The sequence below is a fragment of the Aquila chrysaetos genome, chromosome 5, assembly GCF_900496995.4.
Source record: "Aquila chrysaetos chrysaetos chromosome 5, bAquChr1.4, whole genome shotgun sequence".
Taxonomy (NCBI): Eukaryota; Metazoa; Chordata; class Aves; order Accipitriformes; family Accipitridae; genus Aquila; species Aquila chrysaetos.
The window spans coordinates 64,221,373-64,243,980 of NC_044008.1; the positions used below are offsets into that span (position 1 = coordinate 64,221,373).

Sequence of the window (22,608 nt, forward strand, 5' to 3'; positions counted from 1 at the left end):
GCCGTGCCCCAGCCCCAGCACTGAGCACCAGCCAAGGAGACGACCGGGACACCTATATAACACGGAGGTGTTGGCTGCGCGTTTCATGCGGGTGCGTTGCGCAAAAGCTGGAGCAGGGACAGGGACAGCTCCCGGGGTGTGAATGCAGAGGAACTCGTTTGGGTTTTAAAGGCCTGATGTTCAGCTGGTTGGCCAGGGAGTGGGCAAGGAGCCGGCGTCAGGCGTCAGAGGGCAGGGACAGGAGGCACGGTCCTGCCTGCTTTCCCTCATGTAATGGGAAGCTGTAGCTGGGCTCATCTCTGGGGTCAAACCCCAATGAAACAGGCACTAAGGGGGATGCCGGGCCCCCAAACACCTCTGTTGCTGCAAAGCATGGTGAGCTGCAGCATCCTGCAACAGGGCTAGGCTCCTGCTAAACACTTCTCGCCTCTAACCACCACCACTCCTCATCCCTTGCCCTAGCCACATCTTCATCCCCATGCCCCCTCCCCTCCTTATCCCCCAAACACTCATCCCCCCAGCTCTGCACTCCCCATCCTACATTGTCAGACTTCCACCAGAGCCCTGATGTGGTGGTGCATGGCCCAACAAATACACTCGAGCAGGCATGGGAGCCACCACTGCCTTGCACCTGCCCTGGGGGGGTTCCAGCATCTCTGGGAACTGTGGTTCGGTCAGCAGCAGGAGCCCTGCGGGCTCAGCGCAGGCAGGAGCCCCATGCTTGGCCATCTCAGCAGCTGCGGGTGGCTCGTGAGTCACCATTTGGCCACGTGTGGGCTGGAAACCCACACAGAGAAGGTTCCCTGTGGCCTTATCCATGTCCCAGGGTGCAGCCTGTCCCTCACCTGTCCCCCAGGGCAAGAAGCCAAGAGGCATCTTCCCTGCAAAGCCCTGCAAAAAATGCTGGCAGGGTGGATGGCTCCTGCCTCAATCTCGAATCTTTCCAGCCACCCCTGCCACCCCTCAGGCCAGCCAGTGGCCACAGGGCTGCCAGCCCACATTCAGTCTTGCCAAGCAGCTCCACGGGGATCTGGGTGCTGCTTGCCACATCCAGAGGTGGTGCCCAGAGCAGGCGTGGTGACCCCAAGGCGCCTGCCTGCATGCCTTCCCTGGCTCTGGCTATGGCAGTGCACCCACAGGACCTGGATTTGCACCATCAAGGGGCTTGAATGCCCTGGAGGGCCTGGGGTGTCCATCACAGAAAGCCTTCAGGAGAAACCTGGACATATGGGGAGATCTTGCCTTCGGGCAGAGAGATGTTCTGCAGAAGCATTCCCAGCCCTGTGCTACTCCAGCTTCAAGAAGGTGCCAAGGGCTCTGCAGGGTCTATGGGGCAGGCAGAAGAGGATAAGCACCCCTGGCACCCAAAACTCAATGAGATGGGCCCTGGAGTCCCTTTGTGGACAGGAGGGGTGGTTTCACGTGGCTGGGTGCTGTGGCAGGGTGCAGGGCTGCAGGCGTGGGCAGCAGTATCAGTCGCTCGTGGTTGTAGCGGTTACAACATGGGGCTGGTTTCTGGAAGGAGAAGGTTGGGTGCAGCCCCACCAGGACACCCTGTGCACTGGGGCAGCTGCCAAAATGCATCTGCCCTCTGCAGAGAGCACCCATGGTGGAAGACTTGTGCCCCAGGGGGGACCTCTTGAGCCATGAAGCCCTGTTCCTTGCTGGAAGGAGACCCAGAGCATGTCAACACCTTCCACACCTCTGCTTAGGATCAGGGACCAAGCCACCCCACTTGTTGTCCCAGTTTTCTTGGGATGGTCAGCAATTGAGCTTGAAACCTCTCCAGACAGATTGTGCCAGGGCTGAGGTTGCATAGTCACCCCTGGGATAGGCATCCCTGTCCCCTGGCCCCTCCTTGAAGCTGCTGGAGGTGCCAGGGCTTCTTGCATCCACCAAGATCTCCAGTGCTGAACAAGTGATCTGGGCCAGCGAGAGCAGATTTGGGGCAGCCAAGCATCTCCCCAGCTTCAGTTTACTCTCTGCTGGCACCAAGGCGGGGTGGAAATTCCTGTTTCCCATACTTTGAATGCTCTCTGCAGTTGGAAACTATGAGCTCATGGCTCTATACATAGGCACTGGAAAAACAAGTCTGCCTCCCTCCGTTTGCTGCTTTGACCACGCCAAAATCAAAGGGATTTTGGCATATCACGTCCCCAGCTCTGTCAGCAGTTTCGTTCTTTCCCGGGCATGGCTTCTCTCGGTGCCTTTGCCCCACTTTCACGTGTGGCAGCATCTTTCCTGAGTGACAATATTGAGTCTGCTGATGCCTGAAGGACAAGAAACCAGGTTCAGGGGCAAAGCGAGTCCTTAAACACTGCCTGTATTTTTTTCTCACACTTTAAGAAGTGCAGCTCATTGCCAGTGTTTCAGCCCCCTCAAACTCAATGCAGGGCCAAGGGCTCCAGGATCCTTTTATCCAAGCAAGAAGGTGGCACCAGGCTGAGCTCCTCTCCAGAGACCACAGCTGAGACCTTCTCTGTTTTGGGGTCGGTGGCTTCCAGCAAACAAGGGACATGTCTGACCCAGAGGAGGACACAGCCCTTGCTGCAGGGTCAGGTGGCCAGGGTCCCTTCCCTGCAACTGCAGTGGCATTTGGGCAGAGCATTGCAGCCTTTTGCAAGGACAAGAGGATGCTGCAGAGACAGCCCTTGTGTTCTAAAGTATCAAACTTTCCACTCTAAGCAACCAGGTAGGGAGGAGGGAAAATGCTATTATATATAGTTATGTGAAAGTGCTTATTTTCAAAGCACATTTAAAGCTAGAAGATTGTTCTCTATGTGAGTCTGGTGCCAGGCAAATAATCACTATGGGTCTCAATATTTCCATATCAAATCCATGCTGCATGGATTCCCCAGATCTTTACCAATGAAGCAGGGACATTTCCAATGAGCAAAGACATGTCCCGCTTCCCTTTGCTCAGCCGGGGCCAGGATCCTGGTGAGAAAATCCCGGATTTATTCTTGGTGGCGAGATGCATGGAGGGAGCTTTGCTCTCTGCAATCTGCGTGGCTGGTGGCTGCTGGAAAGGCTGGGCTGGGTGAAGTCTGTAAATGAGTGATTGCCAAAAGCTGCAGGAAGGATCACTCTGCCCATGTGTATATTCTCCTCTTTCAGTGCCATGAATCATCCATGAAATGGTGGCCGTGATGGCCGGTGTCCCTGCCCAGTGGCCTCAATGTGTTCCCAGCGAAGCTGCAGGGCAAGTCCAGCTGCAGTGTGGTGGGGATGCTGCCCCTCCTGCCTCTTCTCTGGCTCCGTTCCATGCTGGGCTCATTACACCATTTGTACCCTTTCCCCATCACCCTGGGGCTGGCATGCCGGCCCTATTCCTCCCAGGTCACAGCCAGTCCTCCCAAACTCCCCCAGGTTTTCCCTTAGCACCGCTCAACCTGCAAACCTGAGGCTTTACAGGAGTTTCTGCTCAACTCATTCTCCTACCACCTCTTCCCAGCCCCAGCTCAAACACAGAGTTGTTGCCATTGGTGGGAATGAGGTGAAGGGAAGGCGGGGGGAAAGTAAATCTGTGTTTGATCCCAGCCCAGGGAGATATTCCCGGCTGAGGAAGAAGCTTAGTGAAGCAAAATTGCTTTCCCGGGGCTGCACCGTACTGGTGGAGGGCCCAAGGCTGGTGGCCCCTGTCTGTGTTATATCCAGTCCCATGCTGGACTGGATCACATAGCTGGAAAAGATGGACAAGCTGGGGGTCACCCAAGCTCCTTAAATGGTCTTGGGTGCCCCTGAGCTCACACATCTTTTCCAACGCTTGTTTTGCTTGAATTCAGAGCGGGAAAATCAGTGTCTATTCTTTCTGGGTGTCTCCATCGTGCTCATCAAGCACCTGGCAGGATAGAGACCCACCATTGGGATGCCAGTTTAGCCAAGATACCCGAAAATACGTAACAGCAGCTCTTTTTTCAGCTTTCTCCTCGGTGCTTTTTGCCGTGCCCAGGAGGTGGTGCTCTCGGATGCGCTTTGGCCACGCTACAAAAAAGATCCAGAGTTTACTGAAAAAAAACCCTGAGCCTGCCTCTCCAGGGGTGCTGCCAAGGTCTGGAGCTGGTGGTCCCCACCAGCTGGGATGCTGCCTCTTCCCCACTGGGATGGATGGGATCTGCTCATCCTCCTGCCGATCAGAAATTTAGGTCCAGCCATTTGATGGGATGAACGCTTATCAAACACCAAGGAACAGCTGGGCCACCAAACCCTTCTCTGATCTCTGTTTTCCTGCCAGATGCTGCAGGCTTTGTGAAGGGACCCACACCGTACTTGGGCATCACAGCTCCAATCTGCCCCTGCCTCCCTGCTGCTAGCAGCAAACATTCCCAGGAATGACCCTGAGCTTCGCGTGAGCCCTTGGAGCCTTATTCTGACACCAAATATCGGGGATTTGTCCCACCCAGTCCATGCAGACCCACACAGCCCCACAGTGCATGGGGTTTCCCCATGCCTGGGAGGGCAACTGCAGTCTCCAGGGGCTCCTTCAATACACATTTCTGCCGCCAAAGATGCCCTGCACCAAGCAGTGTGTCGAGTGAGTCTGAGGGCAGCCCAAATGCAATCACCCGAGACGATGAGCAAGACTAGGGCTGCATGAACCTCCCTAGGTGTGGTGGCAAGATCCAGCCCACGTACCCCTCCCCTGGCCCAGGGCTGCCTCCCCACATGCCTCCCCACCTCCCTGGCCCTGGTCCCACCTCACATCCCATCCCAGCCCTTCCAGGATGCTAGGTAACGGCAGGAGGGAGTTGCCACAATGGTAATCCACGGCATCATGTGCGTAATGGAGAAACAATACGGCTTTGAAGCAAGCGGGCAGATGCTTGAGGGAGAAGAAGGCGTCTATTCAGTGGCGGCAGCTGGGGTGGGCAGCTGCCCGCTTGCCTGCACAGAGCCCCGCGCTGCCGGGGCTGCGCTCACCTGGGGCTCATTTTGGGGGTCCTGCCAGCCCGACGGCTCAGCAGACCCTTCCTGGGGACAGGGTCAGGATGAGGAGCAGCGTATCAAAACCCAGGAGGGACCCATCCTCAAAAATGGTCAAACAATGGCAGATTGTCCCCTTGCTTGTCCCCCCACCCCTGTGCCCACACCAGCCCCTTTGGGGAAGAGCACAAACCAGATGTAGGGCCGCCGTGGTCCCTGTGACCCCTCTCTGCCAAGCCATGAGCCATGCCACCCCGAGGACGTTTTATCACCAGCGTCCCCTGCAGCAGAGGGTATCGCCTGACTCTTTCACACCATCCCCTCTGGCTGCCTTTTTACCAGGCAATTCCCTCAAGCCTTATTCTGGGGGACATGGCACAGAAACCCTGCAAGGAGAAAAGGCCGCTGGGGTTGGGGATTTGGGGCCTTTCACTGAAATGGGATGTTCCCTGTGGTTTTGGCTGCCAGGTTGTGTCTCGGTTTGTTTTTTTTCTCCAAGCCTGGTTCCTGGAGGGCTGTGATTGCAGAGGCGTTCCTGCCTTTAATGGGAACAAGTGCAGGTCAGCTTTTAGCCCTGCAACATGTGTCCCGGAGCAGCACGTAAAGGGAAGGCTCAATAAAAGGAGCACTAAACACTCAATTTGGGTTCATTTAATGATTTTTCTAGGGTCTTATGACCACGCAGTCAGCATGGTGCTGTGAGGGGAGAGTTTGCGGGCACAGCTGCTTCACTATCCCGGATCACTTGGTGGGTCACCAACCAGAAACCCAAGCGGGTTATCGAGAGAAAGATACTCGGCACAAAGTGCATCTGCCCAGACATGATGGCAGGAGGCAGGAGGGCTGTCCTCCCCATCCCACCATCCTGTGGGGTCTACACTCCCTGTAGTCAAAATAAGGGAAGGATAACCCCAGCCCTCCCTTCCAGCTGGGGTCAGCTGGAAAACACACAAGGGCCCTGACAACCCCCCAACCCATGGTGTCCCACGGGGGACAGGGCATGTGGTGCCTCAGTGTCCCCTTCCACATCCTGGGGGGATGATGGATCCAGCACAGAGACACACTCCCAAGCCAGCACTGGGGCTGTGGATGCTGTCGCAGTCATTTCCCACATCTCCTGGGCCCTCCACATCCATTGTTAGGGATCCCCAGGAAAATGAGCGCAAGCAGATCTGGGGTGCATAAGGGGTCACCCCTGCACCCTGTGAGCAGCTGGGCAATAATCAAGAAAATCAGCATTTCAGGGCAGCTCTGCTTTTGACAGGCTAGCTGAACTGCAAACAAGTATTTTTAGGAATCACTGCAAAGTCTTTGAGGGAAATGATTTGGCAAATACTGCCCAGGTGCCAAAGGAGGAACTCAGATTTGTCAATAAAATAGCAACATCTATTGAAAAAAGTCTCTGTATGGATGGATACAGCCAGCTCAGAGAGGGACTTCGGGTGCAGGATAAAGGGAGGATAAATGAAGTGACGCTGTTGTTGAGTACAACAGAGGGTTTGCTGCCTTCGTGCTTGAAGAAATATCCTGTTCAGTGCCAGCCCTTCCCCTGGCCCCAGATCTGGACATCCCTCTGGCCAGGCTGTGTGCTCCCCACACCGAGGTCTCGCCCTGGGCTGACCCATGGAGGATGGGAGTTCCTCATCCCCCGGCAGACGGTGGGATGCGGCTGCAGGTTGGTGGCAGCCACTGCCCTAATGAAGCTCCTTGTCCTGAAGCTTTCACTTGACCTGCCTTTGCCTGGGCTGTCTGGGTAGCAATCCCACTGGGCCATCTGGATATGTCCCAGGAGAGCACTGGGTATCGGTGACACATGGTTGTAGGGCGAGCTGTCAGCCCCCAACCTCCCCACTCCTGAAAATCAGCCCCAGGCTGCTGCAGGTGTTGCCAGGACAGGAGCAGTGGCCATACGCTGCACTCAGATTCATCCAGACCTGCTTAATCCTGTTGGGGAGAGTCCCCCTGGCCATGCGGCAGAGCGGCGGCGTGGCACCGAGTCGCTTTGCTTTCCTGGCTGTTGCATCATGCTGGCAGGCTGCTGGGACATGGTGCGTGCCAGGCAAGCAGAGTGTCGGCCGGCTGTGCTGCCGAGCATGGAGCCATCAGGGCCCTCATCCCAGGGCAGAGCCATGGGGTATTCCCATCTGCAAAGCCTTGCTGGGGCAGCTGGGCAGGGAGCACTGAGGGGCTCTGCCTGGGCCAGTCATCCTCTCCAAGAGCTGTTGCTCTGCCACATCCCTCTCCCAGAACCATTGCCCTGCCACATCCTTCACAGACCTGCACTCCCTGCATTCCTCCCACTCCCACCCCCTGCCCAGTCCCATCCCTCCCCACACTCCTCCTAATCCCATCCTTCCCAGTCCCATCCAAACCACATCCCTCCCAGCCCCATCTCCCCCATACCTCTCCCAGCCCCATCCTTCCCTGTACAACTTCCCATATCCCTCCCAGCCCTATACCCTCCCCAAACCCATGCCTCCTTAGATCTCCTCCAGCCTCATCCCTCCCTGCATCCCCCTAGTTCCAACCCTTCCCTGCTCCTTTCTGGGAGGCACACAGAGCCCCATGGGAGCCACCTCTTGTGGGCTCTAAACAGCCATAATTAAACCCATTGGGTTACAAGGATGAAATATTGCTGCCACTGTTGTCAGCATGGCCCTTGGATGGGGACCATGGGAAGGTGTGAGTAGCAATTCTTGTGGGCAGATGGCAGGTCCTCCCCCAAGCCCTGGTCCCCGGCCAGCTGGGGAAGGAGGCAGCGGCGCGGGGATATGAGATCAGGGCTGTTTGGAAGCAAACAACAGTCTGGGCATGGATGTGATATACCCCAGCACCTGCCAGCACTGAGGCTGGCGGACTCATGACATGGGGTCCCTGGTGGGAGACATGCAAGGCCAAAGGCTGGCTGGGTTTTTCTAGTGGTCAGAAAAACGCTGGGTCTGGGGTCACCTTTACCGAGACCAGGAGTGGCTAGGCTCGGCCAGTTCAAGCCTGACAAAGCTCCTGAGGTGCAATGAGTTGACAGTTCTTAGACCGTGCCCCCAGGGGCAATGTTCACAGCTCCAGAGCTACAAGCAGATCTGGCTGTTGCCACCCAGCGCAGACCAGTGCCCAGCTCCCTGGGCTGTCTCCTACCCCATCCCAGCTTCTCCTTCACCCAAAGCCTCCTTTCCCCTACAACTGCCTATCCTGGGGGCTGCTGCTGGCCCTGGAGCCCTGCCAGGTCCCCCCACCATGGCCTGGGCAGCTCAGGTACTGCTTCACCTTGCCAACAAGTAAATCCCTAGCAGGGCAGCTGAGAGGCTTCAGGCAGCACCCCGCTCTCCCCTGGCTGCTTCAGCTGGTTAAGGTGTACAGGCAGATAGGACTAGTGCTGCTGGCGTTGGGGAGATGTGGGGGGAGATGCCAGCTACCCCATGTGTCCTGCTGGGGATGTGTCTCCTCTCTGGCTGAGCTGCTCCCAGCTCCGTCCCCCCAGCCTGGGTGCTCCTGGAGACGGTTAGAGCTGCTGGTCCCAAATACCCCTCCAAGGCAGGGATTAGCGAGAAAATCCCTGCCTTTCTGCAAAAACCAGTCCTGGTGGCTATTTCTCCCTCTTGAACCCTCGCCAGTGTCTATCCGAAGTGATGCCCAGGACTACCTGCATGTTATGGGGCCCCACGTCTGGGCCAATAATTCCCAGCCCATAACTGATCCCCCAGGGACGCGCACCCACCCTGTATCCCATCCTTTGGGGCTGTCCCCCGCCCTGGGTCTCCCTGCACAGTGGCATAGCCCTTGCAAATATATAACCCATCCTGCCCCCATATCCCCCCACCCACCCCACGCTGAAATAACCTCCAGCAGCCCCATGCCTGGCCCGAGGGACAGCCCTGGCTCCTGCCCACACCAGGTCCCACCGCCCCCATGAGAGACTCCCCTTCGCACGAACCCATTACGGCTGCCTTGTCTCTCCCCAGCTTTTCAGTGGAGGGGCTTTTGCTGGTGAAACACAGACCTGGCTCGGTCGACGGGAGACACGGCCGCATTGTGCGGCCACTAATGCTAAGTGACTGCTCCTTTGTGCGGCTGGAAGCGCTGAGCCCCTCAGCGAATGCATGGGAACAGCTCCGGCTTACAATGGGGTGCAGCCGGGAGCGATCTCAAAGCAAACATTGACTTAAAAATCAGTGTTAACCAGGCAGGCACGCCAGACCTCTTGGGAAATACAGCCCCCGCCAGCACTACGCCTTTGTTGCCGGAGGCAAAGCCCCGCCAGGCTGGGACAGAGGCAGTTGGTAAAGGCGGCTTTGATGGAGCCGGTGGCATCCATCCCTGGTCCTAGAGATGCTGCGTCGATGTCAGCAGCTGGCTGGGACAGCGGTGCCATCGGGCGTGGGGAGAGGCAAAAGGTATTTCATTAACCTAAGCACCCAGCCTGGGAAAGAGGGACTGAAGAGCTCAGGTTGGGATTTAAAGGATCCCACCGGAGAGAAAAGAAACCAGGAGTGTGCCACTCCATGCATGCCCCCTGAGAAATTAATTCAGGGTTGCATAGATAAGCCCTTGGCACTTTTATAAAGAAGACTCCCCCGCCCGCACAGCTCATTTCCAGTCACCTCACAAGTCCTGATCTCTGTCATGATTGTAGCGAGGTCACAGACCCATGCTCAGGTTATCCAGCACAGCGAGGTACACCCAAGCAGCCCTGGCGTTGGCATGCAGCCTGGAGCGGCACTGACCCCTGCCTCCCACAGACAGACGTCCAGAGGTGTGGACAGATGTGCAGAGAGCCCTTGTACCTGGCTCGGAGCAGCACAGGGCTGGATGCTGGGAAAGGAAGTGTTCTCCCAGCCAGGCCTCCGGGCTCTGCACAGCCTCCTCGATCTCCCTCTCTGCCTCCAGAGAGGGTTTCAGAGCAAGGGGAGGGTCAGTTGAAGTGCGAAGGTGGGAGGTGGATCAGGCGGACCAGGGCTGTGAGCATTGCCAGCATCAGCCAGATGTGGCTGGGCACAGGGGATACAGTGGAAGGTGCACAAATGCCCACTGGGAATAAGGCTCCGTTTCCAGGAGGGATGAGACAGCTCCAAGGGCAGCTTGCCTCCGGCATGACTTCTCACAGGACGCTGTGGCTTCCCCACCTCTCGCAGCCTCTAATTCAGGTGCAGCGTGCAGCTCGGAGCCGCGCTCTGCCGCACGTCCCGGGCTCGGTGCTGACGCTGCCGAGCAGCATTTGCGGCCTTGTGCAATACCCAGGTCATGCAGGGTGACCCAGAAAGTCTTGTGCAGGTGTTGGGGGACATCCATGGTGCTGGCTGGATGCCCGGCTGGGGAGGGAGCGGTGCATGCTCTCCATCCTTGAGTTGTCCAAAACCACCCATCCCATCTGCCATGGGAAAAGGTGGAAAAGTACCAGAGCATCAGCCCCGGATAACCCCACATACGGGTGGATGGGACAAGGCAGAGGAGAGGCTGTGGGGACAGATGCAGGGACAGAGGTGGCCTTGGTGGCACCGTGCCCATGGAGGACACAGGCTGTCCCAACAAGGGCAGCCGGCATGGCCGTGGTTTCGGCCACCGCCGCGCCATGCTGCCGGCAGCGTCAGCCCGCAGCAAGGGAAGCATGAGGGCATCCCAACAGCACCGCCTGCCACTAATGACAGGCTGGCCAGCTAATTACAGAGGGCAGGAAATTAAGCATGCAAACGAAGCTTAAGTATCAGGCCAACTCAAGGGAGCCGGGAGGTCGGCTGCGGGGCAGGTCCTGTCCGAGAGGCACGGCGGAGGCACCCTGCCCTCCCCTGCCCGGGGGGCTGCGGAGGCACGTGTGGAGGGCACGAGGGTGCCGACATGGGGCAGCAGGCGAGCCACCCGCCAGCGGGGAAATGCTGTGCTGGGAAAGCAGGGAATAGGAAAGCCGGGATGGACAGGGACAGCCTTGGAGGCTGTCGGCTGCCCTAAGCATGGCTGATGGCCAGCGGGGTCCCTGGGGGGGTTCAAAAGGCCTCTGCCCGCAGTTTCCCTGCTCTGTGGGCTTTTTGGGGACAGAAGAGCGGTGCAGGGAACAAGGCAGCAGGTGCGAGGGTGGGGGTGAGGAAGAAGGGCATCTTGGTGGCTGCAGTGCCTGCCCGCTCCCCCCTTCACCGCTCGCCCTTAGGGATGGATGTTCAGGGGCCCAGGTCTGCGGTGCCGGTGCCTGGGTCTGCCCCTCCCGGGGGCACCGGGGAACAGAGCCGCGGAGGACAGGGAGGGGGCAACTCCCAAATGCGGTCGGAAGGGTGGCAAGGCGGCGCCTTGCCCCGGGGGCGGCCGGTGGGATAGGGGCGAGCAGCTGCGGGACCCCCCCCGGCCCCGTGCTGGGGCGGGGTGCCTGAGGGACGTCGGCGTTTCCCAGGAGGGGACGGGAACCGCGGGCCGGGAACGGGGGTCGCCGCCCGGCCGGCCGCCCCCGCCCCACGTGGAGGCCGCCGCCGCCGCGGCCCGCGGAGGCCCCGCCCCTCGCCCCGCCCCTTGCATGACGAAGCTGTCCCCGCCCCCCGCGCTGGCGGTGCATCACGGGCGCCACCCCGCCCCCCGGAGTACCCGGATGCGGCAGACCCGGCGCCGGCGGGCGATGCTGCGGCTGTGACAGGGGATGCGCCCCGGTGAGTGGCGGCGGAGGCCGGGGATCCCCGCGGCGGCCGCCAGCCGGACCGGACCGGACCGGCGGGGCGAGGGCACGGGGCGGACGGGAGGGGGACGCGGTGGGGGTTGGGGGGGGGGGGGCGCCCTTCGCGGTGCCGGGGGCTGCGGGCCCCGCACCCCTCCTCCGATTGGCTGTAAACTGACAACGGGGCAGGTCCCGCCCTCCCCCGCCCGCCGTTGGCTGACGGCGCAGCCTCGCCGCCTCCCGTTGGCGGAAGCGAGTGCCTGTCACTGGCCGGCCCGGCTGGGCTCCGCCCGGCCGGCCACCGCCCTGCGCGAGCCGGTTCCCCCCCCCCCCCCCGCGTCGCCTGCTGAGGGGCTGGCGGGCAACCCCGGGCCGCGGGCGGGAGCCGCCGAGGCCGCGGGGGTACGCGGTGTCCGGGCACCCCTTCCCGCCGGGGCCGGCCGTGCCTGCCCGGGAGCAGCGGCCTGCGGGGGAACACCCCCCCCCCCCTTTTTTTAAAGGTATTTTCAGTCGAACGTGAGGGAGGGAGCCACGTCTGGTGTGGAAGTGCCTTCCCGCCGGCAGGCTCGGCGGCGGAGCGCGGGTTTGCCTTAAAACTCCTGGGTTTGGGCCCCGGGCTGCCCGCTCTCCCCCGGGTGCTGGCGGTGCCGGGGCCGTGGGCGCCCGCCCGCCGTCGGGCCCGTCGGAAGGAGACGCGTTTCCTTATTGCACCATCGCCTCTCGCTTCCCCTTTGGACGTGGGCCTGTGAACGCGTCGGGTTGTGGCAAGTCAGGGTCTCTGGTGGCTGACGGGGAGGGAAGGCGGCTGCGGCCGCTGTAGCAGCCCAACGGTGCGCTTCTGTGGCAAGGGTCAAGGCGAAATTGCAGAATTTGGATGCGATAAACCAAAACTGCCCAACCTATGGAGCCCGTCCAGCTCCTGAGCTATTCCTGGCTGCCCTCTGGTCTGCAAGCGGGTGACTCACCCCCAGGCCTCGCCTTCCCCGGGGTTGTGGCGATCCCTCCCTCATCTATGTGGTAGGAGAGGACACTTGCTTTCCTTGCTTTCTGCTTGAACACGGTGGGCTGTGCTCCCCGTATGTCCCTGGGCTGCCCTGGGGAGGAGGAGAGGGCAGCCAGGACAGCTTTGATGGTGTTGAATTGTTTTTGACTTTACTCCTTCCTCAGAGCGATTTCCGAATGCAAAGGGATGTAACTGTGTGCGTGTGCAGAAACATGTGGCAGAGTAAGTTCAGCGACTTGCCTGGCTGCTCCCTTTGCAGTCGCTGTGCCTCCTTTGTAGGTGGTTTTGTCCCTGAAGGTGTTTATTTTTCCATCATCCATCCCCAGTCACTGACAGGAAGCTGGATGTATGATTTGCCTCCATTCTCATAAAACACTTGGTAGATCAGATGCCTAGGGTACATCTCTGTCAAATATTTTTCAGTAATTCTGTGAGGGTTTTTCCTCTGAGGCTTTTATCGCCTCCCTCTCAGCTTAGTGAGTCCTGTTGTATTTCGTATAAACATGACCAAACTCGAACAGTCCCTGCCTCGTACTCCCAGTTTGATGAGCTTGACCCGAATCACAGCAGACATGCCGTAAAGGATTAACACATTTGACACAAGAGGAAATACATTACTAGAGTTAGACTTCAGTTAAGTGACTTCCCATTAATGCATCTCTCTCCTTCGTAGGGAGGAGGAGAGCTGTCCTCAGCCACCCGCAGCCCAGCTTCATTGCTCTTGACCAGTTTGCGCTGGGAGTATTTGGTGACTCAGGGTTTCTCTGTTCCCTCTGAAACTATCTTGACTTGGTCACGAGTGCAGAGGGGCAGAGGGCACTTTTGGATCCCTATGGTGTTTATTGCCCTGAGAGGCGGTTAAATATGTGAAACTGTCATAGAAGGGTTCCTTTGATATGTAAGCAATTTTTTTTTCTCCCCTGCCCCCCGCAAAACAATTCCTGGACACTGCGGAGGGTAGGTGGCCTTGTCAAGGTCAGTGTTTTGTTAGAGATGTTAGTAACTGTAAGAGGAAGGAGCTGTCCCAGGGCAGAAAAGTGACTAGGAGGCTTTTGTATTTATTTATTTGTATTTAAATTTGATGTGTCAGCAATATGACTTCACAGGCATGCTGGTCGATAGTGCCAGTTAACTGCATTTTTACAGGATATGATAGGTGTGGGTAAGTAGTGCGTTTTTTGGATTAATAGTGTTAGGTCTGCCCTGGAAGAGATCCTCTGTCTTGCTTTCAGGCCCAGACCTGGCTGGGCTGTGTATTTCTGTTGTATACACGGAGGCAGAGCCAAGGCATTCTCCTTTTGGTTTGCTTACTTGAAGGTTTGATCCTGCATGTCATTGTGAGTTAGAGGTGAAGGTATCTGTTCAGAGGCATAGTGATTTAATTTCCTCCCCCCTGCCTCTTTGGGGTAAAACCCACTTTTTTTTTTTTTTTTTTTTTTTTTTTCCCCAACTCTTCAGAGGTTGGAGACGTGAGATAATTCCTCATTTGGTGGAGAAGGGAAGAGGTGAGAAACGAAAAGAAGAAAGTGGAGAGAAAACACAAGACTGATGATGTCTGTGACCTTGGTGCCACAAGGAGTCTTGTCTCTGCAGACATGTCTGGGAGTAGACTACCAAAAAGTACAGCAAGAAAGTACTACTTATTCCCTCAGTCTATTACAGTTATTTTTGAGAAGCAGGGAAAGACAGACTACAGAAAGGAAATGGTCTTTTTACAGTCCTTCTTGATGTTTGTGACACCGCAAACATAATCAAGATAAACTATGAAGTGTGTTCAAGCAAACTGACTTTTCACTACTGTACTGCACTCATCCATGGGCAAAACGAGACATACCCATCAAAGTATATTTTTCTTGATACGATTGTGTCCCTCGAGGGCTCTTCTGTCAATACAGCTCAGTAGCAGATTGTGCTGCTTCCCTCTCCTGATCAACGTAGAGTTTGGGGATTTATTTTTAACTCTCATCTTGTTAAGTGCTTACTGAAGAGACCTAAGGCCCTTGCTGTTGACGGCTGGCCTGTGACTAGCTTTTGGGTAGTATTTTTCAAAACCATTTTCCCCTCCCTGGCACTGGTAGAACTTCAGAGATGTAAAAGCAACAGAATTCACTCCTCTTGGAAGAAACCTGTGCGAAGTGCTTTTCCCTTTAAGTTTCTTGGTCACTTGTCATTCTGCAGTGTCCAGAAGCATCTTAGCCCTCTGGCCACTGCCTTTCCAGGGAATGTCGTCACTGAGATGGTATTAATTGCTGAGATAATAGGGAGGCCCAAGGGACCTGTGTGCTGTCATTTGTTGCAAGCTCTTTGCTGTGTGTGTCATAAGCTCTCAGATAAATTCATTGCTTCTGGGTAGGATGCTCTGTAATTTTTCAAGGTTTAAAGAGAAACCAGGCAACTGTGAGTTCGAGAAGATGCAAACTGGGTGGATGGTCTCCAGAGGTGGTGGGGGGGTGTGCAGCCATGTGGCAGCTTGTGCCAGCTGTCAGCCTCTGTTGCAGAGTCAGGATCAGTGCTCCTGGTGCTCATCATATCTTACCGACTTTCCTAAGAGGTGGTTCTCCAGAGGGCAGAGACTGTGGCAGGGAGAAGGATATCCTTTTCACAGCCTTATTTTCCTTCTCAGTTTGCTCTTTACTCTGCACCCTTTTGTTCTGCATGGATTCATCCCTCTGGGGTTCCTGGATATGGAGCTGTAAATTGTTCTCGTGATCAGGCCCGCGTTGTTCTGGGACATGCACGTCTCCGGGGACCTTTCCTTCATCTCTGCAGATACTGAACCTGCATCAGGAGCACCAACCTCTTCAGATTTTCCTTTTTAAGGTGCTTCAGTGGTATTACTTGGGAACAAATAGAGGTTGGATGTCTTAAGGTTCTCATGTTTGTGAAAGGAATGAATGTTTTTTAATACTAAATTCTGATGCCTTTGGTAGTCGTAGCTTGATTTCTGAAAAGAGGCTTCTTGCATTGGTACCTTTCTTCTGGTTTCAAGGCTTGCATCCTAGTGTTGGCTAACTCATCAAGGGGTTTTTTTGCCCCACTGGATATCATATTTTCACAAGGTGCGTAGGTCTTGGCTGTGTGCTGTAAAGCATACCTGTTTTATCTGATTAATAAGGCTGATTCCACAAGCAGCTGTTGAGATAACAAGGCTTTACTGTATGGTGTTTGGTTATCTTAAAGGCTTTTAGTCTGAACCTGGCACAAAGTTCCTGCAGGTAGGATTTTGTTATCTTCTTCCTCCTGTGCTGTCCGAATTGGAAATCCAGTATTTATTATTACAGCAGAGGAAGGAGTGTTGTGCTGATGCTGTGCTCTGTGACTTTCTTTTTTTCCTGAAAGCTCATATGCTGCTGTTGTAAGAGGCAAAGAGGCATTTGTTGTGGTTCACCCGAGAACATTCAGTTCAAAAATAGTATTGCAGGAAAAGACAGCGGTTCACTTTCTGAAGCAATGATGGATGCAGGCAGTCTTCCAAAATGCGTATGAAAATGCCTCCAGCTCCTATTTCAGGATGAGAAAAACAAGCATGAATTGATTGGTGAAATCTAATCCATGGCTTTTGTTTGTTTGTTTTCCATATTCTAATAAGTGAAAGACAATGCAAATTTGCTTTGATTTTTGGCTGGAGTGCTCAGGTTCCTTTGCTTTGAATGCTGATTGGGTTTTGGAAAAAAAATCCAGAGCTTCAGGGGTTTGGGGGGGTTACTTGTTGGTTCTCATGGTTTGAGAAGCTGAAGAATGGTGGAAACAAGATTTCTTCTGCTTTTCTGTCTGTGAATCAGCGTAAAATGGGAAGAGGAAGAAGACCTGGTTGCTGACAGTCCTTCGTGCTTTCCATGGAAGCTCTGGACAGTGCCAGAACTCAACAGCAGAGTCATTCCCTGCAAAAATGGGATGACTGCGGCAATTACATGGCACTTGGTAGTTTTGGGGACTCTGATAGCCAGAATGGGTTGTTATCTGAAGAACTGAAGGCCAGACGTGAGCTTGGCAGAATTTCTTTATCAAGTCCTAGTTTAGGTGGTTACTTGTTTAATTCCAAAGGTCAATGGACATTTGCATTGCCTTCAGTGGTGGGGCAGCAAAGCATCGATGGGGGAGTCTTAGCACTGTAGTTTGTCGCATTTGAGTGGCCTTGCTTTGCCTTTGCTTAATTCTTCGGGTTTGGTGTCTGAAAATATTGAGCAAACAGGATTGCGAGGAAGAAAGTTGGTGGTCTATGTGCAGAAAATGACCTGTTAATGAATATTAAATAATATTCATTCACTTTGTATGCCAAATATTTATAAGCTAGTTTTAAATAGGAGAATGCGGGGTGATTAAAATCAGTGAGAATGGGTTATCCAGCTGCTTGAGATGCTGCAGGTACATCCTGGGTGAATTGCAGCTGCCTCCGAGCAGTACTCGGAATTATTTTGGACATGCTTCTATAGCTCATCCTTACTGTGATGCATCGAGTGAATTGAGTTGACTTGAGAGAGAGAAGGAGTGGATTCCTGACTGTGGGAAGGGGTGGGTAAAAGTCTAAACATTGTGTTATATTTCAAGCTTAGTGTTTTGGTCTGATATTTGATCCAAACCCTAGCAGCAGCCTCCAGTCACATGGAGAGCCTGGGAAGCTTTTTTAGGGTACTGTGTTACACTTCAAGCTGTGTTTGTGTTTTCATGACTTAGCTGAAAGGTGCCTTCATAAAGATTTTGGTTTGGCCTTGAACGCAAGATTCCTTAAGCTACTTGAAAAATACTGTCTGCGTGTTTGTTTGTTTACTTCTGCTACATGTTGGATTCAGCCTTTGGCTCTTGTAATACCCAGAGGATACTGAGCATCTCACTTGTAAGGATGCTTTTGGAGGTGGGAAACCAGATTTGTCCTGTACAAAACCCCCTAGATTTAGAGAATTCCTTAACCTACAAGCTGCATTTTTTTAGAGTGATTGCAGCGTGGAAAAGCTGTTCCATTTTAAGAGTGGAGAGTTACTCTGTCCCACTGACTGTGTAAGGGGGGGCTTGAAAGGAGCCACTGCGTTTTGAACATAGTTCTTGTTTGAGAGCTGCTTCGGATCCTGGAGTTATGCCCGTGTAGCTGAGTTTTCCCAGGGCGCTGCGTGAATGCTAAGCTGTGTTGTAATGAATTCGAGTGGGCAGCAGCATAAGCCTGCTCTCATTTTCCCTGGAAGACGCTGCTGCATTGTCTTGTCTGTATCCTGAAAGCCTCAGTGTTGTTTGTCAAAGGCTTGATTCTGCAAGTGCCACGTATGCAAAGAAGCCCGTGAATAGGAGGGACTTGCTGTGCTGGTTCTCAGCTCCTCACATAATGCCCAGAGCTGGGATAACCGGCAACAGGCTGAAGCAAAGCAGTTTTTGTTAAACTCTTGGTATTCTGTGGGCATCTTCTCTCCCACACGTGAGATGTTTAAAATTGTCTAGTTATGTTCTGATAATGCCTAGGAGTTGCTTTCTGCCAGGCATATACATGTGCTTAGATAGGCCCGTGTTTCTGCACCATAAATAGAGGGAATGGGCTAAGGTTGGACTTGGTGATCTTAGAGGTCTTTTCCAAACTTAATGATTTGATTTGATTTGAAGGTTGGTAGAAGTGATTTACTCATGGCTACGTGTGTACTGGTGGCAGGTTTGGAAGCTGTCTGCATCTCCCAACTCTCAGACTAGTATTTTGGCCCTGAACCACCTTGTTTGCAGAGTGTGTATAGGTGGTGGTCTCTCTTTTTCTTGTCCCCCATGCATGTGGCGGAAGGCAAGTGATGTAACTGTGTACAAAAACTGCGATATGGATGTTGGACCTTAGTATTGCACACTGGCATTAGCCCCTGGTATAGGTGTTTATGCAGTTAGCAGATCAAAAATCTATGCTGATAGCATCAGGCATGATGGTAGTCATCGGGCTTGGGTAATCATGAGCTATCACCTGCTTAACCAAGGTGGGCAAGGGATGGTAGACTTGGAAAAGGTCAGCTTGCTCCCGCCGGGTGGGTTTGGGAAGGAAGAGTTGCTGCCAAGGGGCCTGAAGTACCACAGGGTTGAATCTCCTCCCTCTGGTTCTAAAAGGAAAGGGTCTTTTGACAAGGGAGAGGGGCAAAAACTATCTTCTGCATCAGCAGCTAGTGACTCTGTAAGCACTTGTGGGTCCCAGGCAGCCCTTCCCACTTCTCAGGCAGACTGCCTGTTTGCAGGGATTCCTCAGATGTTTATTTCCAAGGGTGTGCCCCGGGTCAGCAGACAGGAAGGAGTCTTGGGCCCAGGCATACCTTATCTCTTCTACTTCTAGGAAATGATGTAAGGTACTTCCTTATACAAACTTTTCTGTAAACGCATCCTGAATTTTGCTGATGGGTAGTTTACTGGCTGTTTACCCTTTGAGGTCAGGTCCTCTGGAGCTGCGGGAGCTGACCCTGTTCTGTGCTATGCCTCATTTATTTTGGGGAAAATGTGCTGCTTGCTGATCTAAGCCTCTCTGAGTGCACCGGTTTAGAGCCGAGTGCCTTGAAGGGAAAGGTCGGGAGGTTTTACTGAAGTGATTTCAGTGAGATCAGTGCAGGACTGATGTTACGGACAGCACGCAGCCACGCAGCGGTAGCCGAGCTGAGGTGTTCACCTCTTCCTGGCAATCTAAATTGCAGTTCAGGAGCTGCCTGACGTGTGCCTGAGTCACAGCAGATGTCTGCTCGCCTTAATGCACCCGGCTGTGAAACTGCCACAGTTTGGGAGGTGATTCATGGGCTCTACCTCCACTGTAAACAGTCTTTTGCATAGGATTTATGATTTGTCCTTGTGTTGTGATTAAGCAGCCTTGGTAACAGGTGCAACAACTGAAGCAAGTACACCCGAAGAAATTTTTATCTGAAGAGGTACAGCAGCACTGAAAGTGTATGTGCTAGGGGGAATTATAATGGCTCCACACATGTGTTTTAGTTTCTCAGTACAGGGCAATGCAGAAAATGAAACACCATCAGTTCTCTCGGGCAGCATGGAGACCTGATTCGTGGCAAACTTGCTTCTACAATAAAGCTGTAAAGCTAAATAAACACAGTGCGAGAGTTGGGGTGGTTTTGAGGTGCTTAGCACCCTCTGGATAAATGTGATCTCGTGCCCTTGGATTGTGGCAGCTGCCGTCTCAGCTGAAGAACAAATGTGCCAGCTCTGCCTCACTTTATTTCTGAGCTAAATGCCAGTCTCTGAAATGAGCCTGTCTCCCCTCTGATGAAAGCATGGGATTGTTTTGTCCCACTTTTAGGTTTCTAAAATGTGGGTCACTGAGATGCAGGACATATTAGTGTGACAATTTTAGGCCTGAAGGGACAGTGTTGGCTATTGATGGCTGTTAGAGTGTGAAAGTCAGGACTTCTAGGTCAGCTATTGCTGACTGATGAGCTTGATGCAAGCATTGTTTAAAGCCTCTGCCTTACAGAGAGAAGAGCTTGGTTTCACCTTATTCTTTTCTGGGTATTAATAACAGAATTGGAATCTTGGCTTTTGGGGAGGAAAAAAAGATGCCTACCCATAGAAGAGTTGTGGGATTGCTTGGGCAGAGCTCAGAAATGATACATGGTGTGGTGCATCTCCTGGCTGCGGTCAGGAACTGTGCTTATCTGAACATTTCTCTTGGTCCTGCTGTGTATGGCAGGACTATGACCACCACTTCATCATCTTCTTCAGCTTCTGAGTCCTGGTATGTGTTGAAGCCTCAGATGTCTTGTGTCCCACTGGACTGTGTATTGCTCCGTTCCTGAGCAGCAGTATAAAAAGTACACATTGGGTTGCATTTCTTACACCAGCTAATAGCCGAGCAGCAATGCAAAAGGCATCCAGTGGTCCAAGCAGCTGAAGAAAGGAGGTCCTCATCCAGAGAGTGTGGTCCACCTGCCTTGGTGTGGGAAGCTGGTCCTCTGAACACTTCCCGGGTGGAAACACTGTTGTATGACACAACCATGTAATTTTATGAGAGAGGCTGGTCTTTCTTGTCTGTTTGAGAGGACAGAGGGAGCAAAACTATGTGGATAACTTCTGTTACCTGCATGCTTTTTACACAAAAGCAGGAATTAGCTAGGACTCAACATAGGAAGAGTAAACTGAATTTTAATCTCCATAGCACAGCATGTTAGCGGTTGACCTCAGAGTGTTTGTCCTCATTCATTACATGCCTTTGCAGCTCTAATAGCAGTTGTAGTGTGCATTGCTGTGTTGGCAACAGGAGGCAAAAATCTCTTTAAGAACATTTTATGAATGAAAGTGGAAACTGTGATAGCTGTAAATTTTAATATCCTTACCAGCTGTGGTCCTAAGTGGGCTTGTGGCATTAACTACTGTTTCAGTGGTAGGTACAAAATATAGCCAAAATTTCTGGTCTCATTTCAGGCTGCAGCATGAGCGTTTCCAGAAGCTGGATAAAATTACATTGCTTGTTGCAGCAGGTCTCTGTGCTGAATGATGCTTGTTAGGGATCGTTAACATCCCGCTTGTGGGTGCCAAATCTGGATGCTGCTGTTAGAAAGGCCGTGGTGATGAAGCCCAGTACTTAGCAGCAGTTTCAGGGATGATCTGCCTGTCTATTTATCCTGAGTGTATTCTTATGTTTGTATCCTGCAGGTTGTATTGATCATGGACACTGAAGAAATCCCGACTTTTTCAAGTCTAAAGGAGGAAACTGCGTATTGGAAAGAGCTTTCCTTGAAGTACAAACAAAGGTACTGTTGTAGATTTGCAGGCTGGTTTTCGTTCTTAATGACCAGAACATTGTTTAATCTATTTCTCTGCAAGGCTGCACCAAGATGGTATTAGATATTTTAGAAAGAATCTCTGCATTTACAGCTTTAAATCCAGCTTTAAAATTTCCAGCCTTGTGGGAGCTGACTGTTTCTTGCACAGTGTTACCATGCTGTGAACTCCAGGCTATGTTTCAAGCATGTTTGAGCAAGAGCAGAGCCCTTTTGCGATGATGTGCATCTCTTTATAATTAAACTGCTGCCTTAAGTAGTATCTTGATGTTTTATCATAAGAGGGTGCCTTTGGGCTTGCCTTGTATCATTACTGTTCCCTCAAGCTTCTTGTAGTTGAATTACTGGTATGAAATGTGGCTGATTTGGTGTCTGCTGCAATTTATTGAAGTGTGTTGTAGCTCATAGTCCAGCCTGTACCGGCGGTTTGCATCTTTTAGGGGGCACGGGGCTTTTTGGTTACCAAAAATGACAAGAGAGGTTGTTGTCTTGAGTAATGCTGTGCTGCTTGTGGGGGGTGGGGTTTGCGTTTTTTCTGGAGTGAGGGGCATTGGAGGCTCCCAGTTTATTTTCTTTGGAAAGCTTTCCTTGCATTCAGTATTACTTGTGCAATTGAGATGAAGCCAGTTAAAGCTCTCTCAAGACCAGAGAGCCCAAGGTGCAAGCTGTTGTTTTGTTTGGTTTTGGTGGTTTTTTCAGGGAGGGGGCGGGCATGTGGAGGCTCCTGTCCACATGGAGAAACCTAAGCTGGTTTGGGGTGTCAGAAAATTGTCTCTTGGACACCAGTGGGTATTTTGTTTCCTAAAACCTTTTTAGTTTTCTCTGCTGCTTGCTAAAAGCTGAGCTATTACATATGGTAAAGATGCAAATTTAATAAGCAAAGTATGTGGAGTGGCTACTTCTAGTGTTTAATAACTTGCAGTAGTATAAGGTAGGTATGTGCTGGCTTCCTGCCACAGCGTTCAATACCCTAAGACTCAAACCTTCCCGCTTTTCAAGAACCTTAAATTTCCAGGTAGTGCAGAGATCCAGAAACTGTTGTTCTCTCTTCCAGTTTTTGACTAAAACCGGGTTAAATGTTTGTTTAATTCATTGACTCTGTCCTACTAGCAGTGAAATCTAATGGAGTACAAAGTGGTTGTCAGGCTCCCATGAATCCTGCAAATAGCTTTGATACAAGTTTGTATTCACACGTGCATTTAATGTAGCTGTTTGTTTGATGTAAGAGGATTAATTTCCTTTTATAGCTAAGCTTAATGATGTAATTTCTCTATTTCCCCATTTTTCATTTTCCCCTTAGAGGCCTACGGATGACACTTAAG

General features: G+C 53.0%; 1 protein-coding gene across 4 annotated transcripts in view; it reads left to right on the forward strand.

Moving 5' to 3' along the window:
- The first annotated feature begins 11,451 nt into the window (after positions 1-11,451).
- Positions 11,452-22,608, forward strand: part of NDEL1 (nudE neurodevelopment protein 1 like 1) — a 30,054-nt gene continuing 18,897 nt past the window's right edge. For 2 of the 4 annotated variants that reach the window (XM_041123248.1, XM_041123249.1), the window contains exon 1: positions 21,159-21,256. In XM_041123248.1, coding sequence (XP_040979182.1) covers positions 21,171-21,256 — 86 coding nt within the window. In that variant the 5' untranslated portion in view covers positions 21,159-21,170. Of the gene's footprint in view, positions 11,547-11,921; positions 12,052-21,158; positions 21,257-22,608 lie in introns of those variants that run through there. The other 2 variants (XM_030012966.1, XM_030012967.2) reach the window with 2 other exon arrangements.